At 36.2% G+C, this 11,959-nt stretch overlaps 1 protein-coding gene across 1 annotated transcript in view; it reads left to right on the top strand.

Moving 5' to 3' along the window:
• The window catches only part of PRDM5 (PR domain containing 5), a gene marked incomplete at both ends in the record, with an annotated part of 54,947 nt that overhangs the window by 42,014 nt on the left and 974 nt on the right, over nt 1-11,959 (top strand). Inside the window, 2 exons of the mRNA XM_010284070.1 lie at nt 3,453-3,546; nt 9,300-9,460. Of these exons, the coding sequence (XP_010282372.1) occupies nt 3,453-3,546; nt 9,300-9,460 (255 nt within the window). The remainder of the gene's footprint in view (nt 1-3,452; nt 3,547-9,299; nt 9,461-11,959) is intronic.

Genomic DNA, 11,959 nt, shown 5'->3' with positions numbered 1-11,959 from the left:
AAAGAGGACAATAGTTCTTTTGCTTGTTCACAGGAATGTCGATTCAGTAACAGTGGAAATTTAAACCTTTATTGTGTATCATACTTCTATATATTTCTTCAGCTTGGGTTTTTAATGATTCTTTAGGTGCGTATTCCCTTAAGATGTTCTCCTAGATTTCATTTTCTTTTTGAGGAATTAAAGTTGGCCTCTGAATAATTTCACAGTGCTTTCTTGATTTCCAGGACACAGTTACTTTGCTAGTAGCAGGGAGCTTAGAAACCCGCAGTATGAATGATGGGTATAGTAGTTAAAAACACTTAAATGAACAGCATTTAACAGAAAACATACTTTCAAGTTTGGTAGCAACACACTTGAAAAATATTTGGGTTTTACAGCAGAGCTACATACTTTTTATTTATAATAAGAAAGAGTATATGTATACATTTTGTGCCTTTGAATTCTTGTTTTGTGTTTTAGATGGAAACTTGTCATTGCTATTTTTTCTGTGATTCCTTCAGTGGGGCTGTCTAATCTGATTTTGTGTTGGAAGTATCAGAATAAATAAGGCTCCCACAACATGTGCTTTTAAAGATTTCAGATGTGGGTGAATATTGGGTTATTTCAAAGGTACAGAAGGAGATTAGTTCCTCACATTTCACAGGATTTCACTGGGAGATAGACAGTGGAGTTGCTAAGAGTATATCTGCTATGTTCAGTGGAGCATTGTAATGTGAACCCTAATTTAGCACTCATTATGGCCTTATAGCTACAGATCTGAGAGGCAGGAACTGTTAGTCTCCCTGTGGTACCTCTCTGATGTACTGCTGCTGTACAAGTACTGCACTGCTCTGTGTAGGTGCGTGTGCAAGCTCGCTTTGTCACTTGCTTGGAGGTGTCAGCACTGAAAAGTGTTATGCGATGTGGAACTAGCTCAGATGTCTTTTGAAAAAGCTCAGACTATACGACTAAGTCATCATATGAAGAATATGGTTCCATTTTTCTGATGAGGGAAGACAATAGTATCTCAAATTAAGAGGCAAATACAGTATTGGATTGTGCTACAGATAAAAGTAGTCACCTTTTATGCAGGTTAGATTGGATGAAGGTACATATTCTTGCCATATAATGCAGATTACTTCCATACAGGAGAAAGAGAAGTTTTTGTTCCATCTGCTCCTTTGTTGCTATGCATGGAGGATGAGTTCAGAGAATAAAATACGAGGCTATGGCAGTGAGCAGAAATAGGTCAGCAGATGCAGGATTTTAAAGGGTTTATGGTTAATCGAGGGTTATTTGGTCCCGGGGAGTATAATGAATTGAAACAACTGTATTCCCTCAGTGTCTCTATTGAGAATAAGTAGCCTTGGGCTGGGTTTAAGCCTCCACAAATGCTATGGTAGGAAAGGCTGCCATTAAATATTCCATGAGAGCCCATCCTCAGTTCATTTGATCGTATGGCTGTCCCCTGCTCTGACCAAATGGAAGCTATCTCTGATCTGGAACCTATTAGTAGGACAAAAAAGGACACTATTAGAACTAATATGCTCGTTTGGGGAAATACCTCTCCTCATTAAGATTTGCATGGCATCTTCTGGTAGACCTAGCTTGTTTCTGGATTATTCACAAAAGAGGCAGATGATCTGTGTACCCTTGCATGTGGGTATGTCTAGTTAGGTGTTTTTCTTTGTAGTGGAGTTAAGATATGCAGAAGAATACTTGTATTTTGATCAAAGGACTAGGAGAACTGTCAAGGAGATGCTAAGAAGGAATTCTGTACAAATCACTGTGCTCTTCAGAACTATCACTCAAGGGTGAGTGTTCTGAAACAGGGCGTTTTTAAAATAAACATGAATTTTGCGCTCGTGAAAGGTGCCAGATTGACAGCCCTAGGGACTGAACCCTTCTATTTATCCACAGAACAGGTACAGCACAGACAGCAGCACTGCGAGCTTCCCCACAGTGTCTCGTCAATATGTCTCAACCCTGTTCTGGAGGAACCACCTATTGAGGTGAGAAGGTAGTTCAGTCTCTTCATGTCCTGTCAATCCTTGGCCTGGCTGCTGAGACTGCCAAGCAGGTTGTCAGCTAACACAAACTGTGATGTAAACCTGCAGAAGCTGGACTGAAACATTCAGCAGGTTTTATGTAATGTGTGATATATTCCACACATTTGATGGTGCTCCTGTTGCCTTTTCACTTTAAGTGACATAGGCTGAGGTCAAGGAATTGACTTTGAATCCAAAGCCTCTGTATACCATTGCAAGTACTCTAATGTTTTGGTACTGTTGTGTATGTAAGAGGACATTTCTGTTAAAATCCATCTAGGTTCAAGGCCCTCAGTCTACATCCAAATAATTATGCTGACTCCCCACAGTCCTTTTTTTTTCTCTGTAGTTTAAGGGATAGCTATAAATGTTGTATGGTATTATGAATAGCAGAAAAGATTATATAAATGTGTGCTATGCTAGTATTTACCCTTAGTCTACAAAATTAACTCATTTAACTTATTTCGTGCATATTATAAAACACTTACTGTCCATTCCATTTTCCTCTTGGCACTGCAGCTTCTACTTAAAGTCCTTGTGAGCTCATACAATATTTATACACTCATGCTTTAAAACCTTGTTTTCCTTTGCAAAAATAGTAGGAAATTGGGTAGATAATAAATTGTACGGTTTAATTTACTATGTACAGTGGGACAGCACTTCAGTAACACAAGGAAACAGGGAAAGTACTTTGAGACTTACAAAAGTAGAATGAAGCTGGATGTTTCCCAAGCACCAGAAGAGAAATCTGCTTCAACAACTCTGCAGTTTGAGAGATTCATGCAAGCTTAGCCTTTTATTTTATTTATGGCTTTGAGGCTGTTTCATTTATGATGAATTTTTCTACAGCAAACAAAAATGTTCATACTGATGCTTCTGTAGATTTGTTTGTTTTCTTTTTTTCTTTTAATACAAGAAGGTGAAACAAGGATATGTAAGACTAGTCTCATGATTTGAGAAATTTTCTGTGCCAGATTTTAGATGCTATCTTGAGATAATCAGATCAGTTTTACCTTCAAACTTAACTGAGAAAAAGGGGTTTGTATACCTATGTTTAATTTTAAAGCATTTATTCACTTTAGGAAGTACTTAAGGCCAGTGTTAGTACTGATGAAGCAATGCAACTGAGTTTGTACTTTTTTTTTTTTTCCCCTGGTTATTCCCTATTTTTGTTTCTGTTTACATGCACACCTCATGTAACACTTCTGAGGACTGGGAAGGTACACTTATTTGGTAGCTGCTATGCTGACTTTCAGGATTCTGGATAATGGCAGAATGACTGTTTTAATTCTTCATCCCCTGATGTTTCAAATTGCTGTGATATCCCCTCCTGAATCCAGTCTAGAAAATTAGCTATAATTACTGTAATGACAGCTAATTGATTTCCCTGAGCCTTTCCTCTGACATGTTGTCTTTCATCTGCAGACCCATTCTGAAGAGAGACCATTCCAGTGTGAGGAATGCAAAGCTTTGTTCCGAACCCCATTCTCTCTACAAAGACATCTGTTAATCCATAACAGTAAGTGCTAAGTCAGAGAGGAAAAAGAACTTCCTCAGTTCTCACATTTGACTGAGAAAAACAGACATATGGCACCTTGCTCCAATATGCAACTTGCTATATTAAATTAGTATTAAGATTCAACTCTAGCCCCAGGGAGTTAGAAAATTCAGAGCCAAATTCAAGTCTTTAAATGCACTTAAATGCAAATCCAAATATGCTGTAGAAAATCTAGTAATGATTTGAGGTCTGATTACAAGATATTTATTTCTGCATTAAGCGTGCTAGTGTTACCTCCATTTTAAGAAAGGAGAAATGGAAGCAGGGATAACTTGGTGGTTTACTCAGCTTTTGGAGGTAATCTGGTTTAGAGCTTGAAACTGAGATTCTCTCTCCTGTGCAAGCTGAGGCTAATGCTTCCTGTCTCTGGCATAGAACTAGCAGCCCGGAGAAATGCTGTGGTCATTTTCCCCTCCTGAGTAACTTGTTGACATTCTGTACTGTTTTTTAACTGACTGCGTAAAGATTTATTTTCGGTGACATTTTCTCCATCTTTAGTATTTACAGAGCCCTAGACTACCATTCAACCCTGTGAATGTCAGCAATTTAGATTTTGGAAAATATTAATGAACTAAAAGTCTTGTAGCTTAGAAGACAGTACTTCGATTTGGGTAATATTTATGTTGGTATAATTAAGAAAACCACAAATTTTTCTTTTTTTAATCCTATATAATAGTCTTTCTGTTAGATGAACTATTAGACTGGCATGTTTAGTTTGTTCTTTTACAATCTTTCAAAGCTGCTGCAATTTCATAAAACACTGAATTTTGCTAAATCTCTTTCCAGTGTTAAATAATAAAAATTATGGGGGGAAACTTAAAAACCTGTTCAACAATGTGTATTCTAATGAACCAAGCATTTGCAGAATATCCAAAAGGAGTAACACACAGCACGCAGAATTGTAGGCCTTGGTAAAGGTTGCTCTAAAAACATATACTTTTACTTTTTTTTTTTCTTTTTTTTAAAAAAAGAGGATGGGAGCTTGGGGAATTTGAGATCTTTGAGTTAAGGTTGTGATTTGTGGCAGGTTTAGCTGTTTCTGAACCACCACTATTTAAGCAAATATTAAATATATTAGACTGTGAACTGCAGTGGCACAGACATTGCCTAGTCAGTCTTCCTTGGTGCAAAAGGAGACATGTCTTGCTGAAGGACAGAAAGGTGTTTGAAGGTGGTAACTTCTGCCATCTTAGCTAAAACCATCTCCAAAATGAGTCAAAGCCTTAAACCGGTAATATTTGGTGTTTTTATTAATCACAGGGAAAATTTTTAAACCTTTTTTCTTCTTAGTTTGGAAAAAAACTCCCCAACAAATGACCAACTTAACAAGGAGGCCTTAATACAGCAGAATATAAGCAAAGCTTTTATAGTCATACTGCATCTCTCTCGTCTGTAGAGTCCTATAAAAGAAGTGCTGACAGACCAATAACAAAGTGAAAGTCATCACTAGGATGAACTGAAGGATAAACAGTTTTCAGTTCAAGGCTGTGATTAAAACAAGGGGCTCTGCTGTTGTCTGAGAGGAGCTTGTGTTCCCAGAGAAGAAATGTAGATCTCTTCCCCTCATGACCTAACTGTGAGACTGATAAGTTGTGCTGCCATGATAATGAGTTTCTCATATTTGAGATAACTCAGAATTACAGACATTGTCCTGCTACAGCTGGATGATAGTCCCTCTCATAGCACTGAAATATACTCGTTCTATAACGAAAGGAGAAAAAACAGAGTCTCTAGATGTTTTTAGCTGCCTTTACTGTTCTGTGCTGTAGGAAATAAAAAAATTGTTTGTGAAGCTTGAAACTTCTAGGAAAAATTGAAGTTCAGCTTTCTTCGTATATTTTTTTAAAACTCTGTATCCTCTTGTTGTTTTATCCCCTTGGCATGCTGCAGAATGGTGTAGAATGACTTAAATTTTATTTTACAAACTTGAAAAAATTATATTTCATAAACTCATTTTTTCAGGTATTCCTTTTGTTGAAATTGGAAAAGGTGTCATGGATATATCTTTCAAAACTCAAGATCAAATATGTCTAACAAATAATTTAAAAAATCCAAACTCTTTTTTTTTTCTCCTAGGTTCTAGCTGTGTAAATGAAATTAAGTTTACACACGCTTCTGAGAGTCAAACAAGCTTTTTCTCTTGGGTATGCTGCTGATAATACTTTTAGTAACTGTGCTCTTATTATGTCATTGGCAATGCTGGGGCTGACCCTTTAAGCCCAGCTGTAGTGTTTAGGAAGGATGTAAGATACATAAGTGTATTAGCCCAGTATGAGCTACCATACTAGCTCGTGAGGCCCTAAGAGACCTGGCTAACAAGAACGAGTAACCCTGAGCATTTTCACATGGATCATTCAGTTGTCTAGGATTGTGGAGACATGCATGAGCAGGATTGCATTTGTTGAGAAAGGCATAATACTTTTTATACATTTGCTTTCCAGAGTAAAAATCTACATGCGGAATGTTTGTTAGTAGGAGAGAAGTATTAATTAGCTCCTTCTACAGGGCTCAGCAGAAGTGGGCACTGAAGATTGCTCATTTCAAGTACAGCATAAGTAGTGCTGATACTCATTGTCTTGTTTTTTCATAAGGAGAGTGTATCAGCAGTGTAGATAAAGCCAGTCCTAGGAAAGACACTCACACTAAGTTTTGTATTTCTGGGGGAAGGCATGGTAGGATATATGATGTCCGTGCTCTGTTTCTATCTTTGGAGGCATTTATGGATATTGATATCGTAGTTTCATGTCAAGTACTCCGAAAAAGTTCCTCTCCTTCAGTGGTTGCAAGAGCTGAAGTCAATCATATACTTTCTTATTTACTTCCATTCTCTAGAGTGCCTAGGCCTGAAGAGAATCTATGTATATCTTTTGCTATTTTATTTTGTAAGAAACCTCAATCTGGCACAGTGCAAACCTTTTGACTGAAAATACATAATGGAAATTCTTTCTTCAGTTCTCATACATTAATATTAGAAATTTATTTGCTAAGTTTAATATTACTCTTATCAGCCAAAGGCACTGAAAAGAGTTCGGTTTTTAGCAGTGCTTCAGTTCATAAGCACCGACACATTCTTACATTCACTGTATGAAATCTGTTCTTTATCATAGCAGTGAGGTTTCATGAAATAGGTTGCATAGCTCTGTGTTTTCCTGTAGTCGTCTACAAGAGGATTTCCAGAGCTGCTCAGGGAGTTTTAGTACTTGCATCTTGTTGCAAGTGATTTAGACTTCCGCTTTATGCCGTTGAGGAGCCTCTGAAACTCCATAGTTGTGTATTAATGGTATTTTTTTAATACATTTTCATGTATCTTTGTCTATGGCTTAAAAAAAAAGACAAGATATAAAGACTGTTCAGTGAGCCAGCTGTGAGTGGAGACAGTGTTCTGATGGCTCTTCTGTAATAAGATACAGGTTTTCTGCTAAATAAGAAAGCTGAAGAGAAACACTAATTATTTGTCTTCATCCAGGATAACATTTGAAAAAAAAATACCCAATTCTAGTCTTCCCGTTACTTTGCATGTTGAAAAATTTTGCTAAACTGAAGCCAGGACTTGGCTAAATACATACTTGGCATTGCAACTATGCATAGGTGAAGAGTATTATAATGTGCACACACAGAGGAGATACGGTTGAACAGTATGTTAGTTCTGAAATTCCCTGACTTTGGAGTTTTTTTTATTTTGAAAATTGGTGGATCTTTTGCTACTGTATTATTTTTTGTTGTTGTTTGAAAGTCATCTTCTCAAATCATAATAGAAGTGTAATACTGAAAATGATAGGAGTGATTGGAAACAAAACTTTAGGATAGAAGGGACAAATCTCCTGAAACTCAACAAATGTCAAATTGGGTCTTAAACCATAATGATATCATGTAAATTTATGGACATCATACATCTTACTTCAGAAGATATGGTAATTAGTTCAAATTATGTCTGGTATGGCTTCATTTTTTTCAGTTTATTTTCAGACTTGGAGATAAGTTATTAAGAGATTGAAAGAAACAAATGACTACCTAAATAAAAAAATAAAATCCATGAAGCCTAGAAGTTTTTATAAGAAGTAACTTTTAAAAGAAACTACTTGAATGTTTTTCCCTTGAAGCAGTAGAAAATTGCATGTTACTTCAGTAAAAATAGTAATGACTTCACTTTGTTAGAGTGGTTTCACGTTCCCAAGATGAGGACTGAAGTGTTTCACTGAACAGTTAGAAGCAGTATCAGTGTTCAAGCTCCCCATAGCAGTATATTAAATTGTATCCCTGTTGACCTTAAAAAATTTTCTAAATAGCTACACTGAAAGTATTTTAGGATAAGACAACTTACACCCTAATACCTTTTAGCATATTCTGCTTGTGTCATCGTAAGACAAAACCACTTTTGTTTCCAAACCAACAGAGAAAGAGAGATTTGGGGGAGGTGAGGGGGAAGTAATGGTTGAATTATGTGGGAGAAAAACAGGTTTTCTAGGCTTTGGAATGTCTGTGGGTACTTGAGTCACCACTGTATTGATAAGCTTCACTTACATGTATTACATGTATAATATATAATAAAGAAAAAAGATTTTTTGGGGCTTCAACATGTAGAATCAAATGGGCTTTAATATGCAGCATACTGAAATCAATTTCCATTCGTATTGGCCTTTGCACTGGGACCAAGGCAGGTACGATTTTATCCTTTAATGAACTATAGCAAGGAAATAAGTGTATCTCTACATATGCATCATTAGTACTGGAAAAAGCTTGGGCTTACACAAGTCTGTATCTTACTTATATGGATCAGGAGGCTGCAGATCAGACCTCTGTCCTGAAAAGTAAGAAGTGGAGGATACTTCTTAGGTTATGGTGATCTTTCTTTGTGATATAACTGCTTGGAAAGCTTTGTGGGATATGGACACCTGATTTCCAGTGTGGACTGTGGATTTCTGAATGAAGGCCATGTTGCAAATGTTTAACTTGTAATTTTAATCAAGAAGTTAACAAATGGAAGAGAATATTTTTTTATGCATTCACAGTAGTGGTAAAGAGAAAGTTCATTGTAATGATTTCTCTGAAGATTCACATTTTTATTTTTTGTCTTTTTCCTCTCAAAAGATGTATGCAGATTTTCAGAATACAATGTTTCTTCCCCTGTCTTAGGTAATTCATTGACTTTTAAAACTATTAGCAATACTAACCTGGCCTCTGCCATGACCTTCAATGACATCACCACAGTTTAAATAGTAATACTGCTATAACACTTCCAAATTATTTCATCTTTGTCATTTGAGTTTGCCCCTATTGATGTGAATCAGATAGGTTACTCAAAGCAACTATGTCTTGTTTTGAGAATCCTTTTAAATTCAGGAAGATGTCTCTTACTGTTTAAGTTTAAAAAGATGAAGCCTGTTTCATCTTTTTGCTTGTTACCATAAAAATAGTCTGTTACTGGAGGTGCTGATAAAACCTGTGCTCTGTTTCACGGGAAGCCATTTCCACTAGTTGCCATTTCACTTTTGGCTATACAGTTTAATCTCACGTTTCCGGCTACATTGTTGTCATGACTACTTTCTTAATTTCCCAATGACATTTTATCTGATGTAATTTCCCTTTTCTTTCTGTTCTCAGGACACAGCTTTTCATTTGTCTTTGCTGCTTTTATTCATTTTTCTGAAACAGTAAGCATGAGTGTATTTCCACAAAAATCTGGTATCTTTAAACCTTGTTTTTCTCTTTGTAAGGTGAGAGGACCTTCAAGTGTGATCACTGTGATGCTACTTTCAAAAGAAAGGACACATTAAATGTTCATATTCAAGTTGTACACGATGGGCATAAGAAATACAAGTGTGATCTCTGTGACAAAGCTTTTGTGACACCCTCAGTCCTGAAGAGTCATAAAAAAGTGAGTAGAATCAGTTCTATCATATTAATTCCTTCTGTGTCCTTAAGGTTGTGAATAAACATAAAATCCCCAGATGCGTCTGCATTTCTGGCTTTTCAGTAGAAAGCTGTGATGGTGCTTAACATCCTAAAATGCTTATTGCGCTAGTGGGATTATTGGTGGAATGCAGAATCTGCAGCGGGTGCGTATGTATCAATCCAGTGTAGTCCAGCATCAGGTGTATGGCAGGATGGGACTTGCTGCACTGCTCTTACCGTACTCCTTTCGACCGATCTCTGCAGTGGAATTGGGGTAAACTCTAGAAGAAAGCTTGCTCACTAGTTTGTCCTGACCTAAGATTTACATTACAGGGAAGAAATGTGAAGGAAGTAATTGACTCAAGAACAAATCAGCTGAGGAAAATCAGCTCTGGTGTTGCCACCAAATGCAAATCGTGAGGGTTTGTTGAAAAACAACCATGCATATACTATTTGCTGTATAGTATGCACTTCATATAAGCATGTAAAATTGTAATAACAAAACTGAGTGTAACTGAATTACTTAGTACAGTATTTTCAGCACAGGATTATGGTGAGTACTGTATATTACAACACAAATCTATATTTAAAATTGAGGAAAAAATAATGTAAGGGAGTCTTTCCATGTCTTGCCAACCTGACCGTGTCTTACAAGTGTGGGAACTAGCGCATTTCTTTACCAATAACTTCATTTAGGCTCTAGATAGCAGACTGTTGAATTCTCTAATGTAATGGATGACACTGCCTTCATAATGTGTGTTTTGATTTTTAACATGCTTACAGATTGTAAAAAGTAGTGGAACAAAGTCTCTTTGGTTTCTTTTGTGGTCTTTTAAAGGTCTTGATCTTCCATTAAATGTATGTTAATGCATTTGCTGTCTGTCTGGAAGTCTGCCTTCAGTCTTTTAAATGCTGCTTGTCTCATATTTAATATGCATTAAGTTACTTAGTAATTATAGTTGCCGGAAAATGAAGTTTCCTGTGATTGAGTGACGTAACTGTGTAACCAGAATGTATTTCTCTCAGATACACTTAGTGGAAGGTTCTCACCTGTGCTTTAGAAGAACTAGAATGACATGGGGTTGCCTTGTTTGTAGACTTCCGTACCTGTACTATTAGCTGATTGAGATTCAAACAACCTGGTTCATCAGTTGTTGTTCAGCCTGTGAAATAGTTGAGTTCTGCTGTAATAGAAAGAGAACTTTATATTATAGGATATTCTTCCTCTCTTTCATTACTTTTAGAATAAGGAATATTAAAGCACATTTGTTTTTCAAGCCTGAATATATTTGCCTAAGGAACTCAAATGTAAAGGGTATACAAAATAAACTTGTGATTTGTTTCTGATTATGTTCTTGGGGAGCAAGACTTTAGGAAGGCATAGTATCTTCCATTAGACAAAGTGATTTGTTTGGAAAAAATAGACTGCTTTTCAGACACACAATCCTTTTCATCCTTGTCAAGTTGTTTTAATAACTTGAGTAACAGGCCTAGCCTATACTACTGATACATTGATTTCAGATTAACTTTTTGTGATGGATCTTGCCAAGATGAATTGTAAGATTCAAAAATCAAAAATATTACCTGGAATCATTGGTGAGCTCTGCATAAATTTTTAAACTTTTCCTCAGATTCCTTTCTAAAAAATTCAGTATGACTTACTATTTCATGTTAAAATGGCCATATACATATATGTATTTGTGTTTTAATGGAAAGAAGCTACCATTTATTGTTTATCCATATTCTTTCTTTGATCTTTTTTTCTCGATTGTCATTGCTATTGCTTTGTGCTGCTGTCAGACTAGGACTAGCTGTATGTTTGTGAGCCTTGTAGTTGTAATGTCCCAGAAATCATTTTTTTTTTTTTTTTTTCCTTTGGTGGTTCGGAATGAATTGATAGCTGTCTGTCTAGCATCCCACAATGTTGCTGTTAGAGATACAAGTGATTTCTAAAGAACTCTGTCCGAATCAAGAGGGATTTAACATTCACATCCCTAATGTCAGGGAATGAAAACTATGCAAGTCCATCCAGTATTGAAATAATATCTCATTTACTCTTCCTTCAGCTGCATCATTATATGTACTATGTGAGATAGTACATGTCATAATGTTTATGATGTAATGAAGAATTTTATGTCACTTCAGTATCTTTCATAAAAATAAGAATTAATTTGCCTATCTGAAGCGAGTCATATGGAAAGCTTGAAACCCAAATCCTTGAATCATAGTCAGCTGTACATATAAGTTAATGTGTTATCTTTCCTATTCCATGTAAATTAACACAAATGAAGTAATCCAAAATTCTCCACTAAAAGAGCAGTCACAGTTATAAGGAAAAAATATTCAATAGGCTGATAAATCTTCAGTTCAGATTTGGGCACTGAATGTACAATGTAAGAAATTATGAGAACCCATTTATGTAACTTACTTCAAGGTGGTCTTGCTGTTGACCACACAGGTTGGATGGAAGAGTTTGTGATTT

Source organism: Phaethon lepturus, unplaced genomic scaffold, assembly GCF_000687285.1.
Source record: "Phaethon lepturus isolate BGI_N335 unplaced genomic scaffold, ASM68728v1 scaffold15293, whole genome shotgun sequence".
Taxonomy (NCBI): Eukaryota; Metazoa; Chordata; class Aves; order Phaethontiformes; family Phaethontidae; genus Phaethon; species Phaethon lepturus.
The sequence above is the reverse complement of the archived record's forward strand: the minus strand, read 5'-3'. Positions and strand labels throughout refer to the sequence as shown.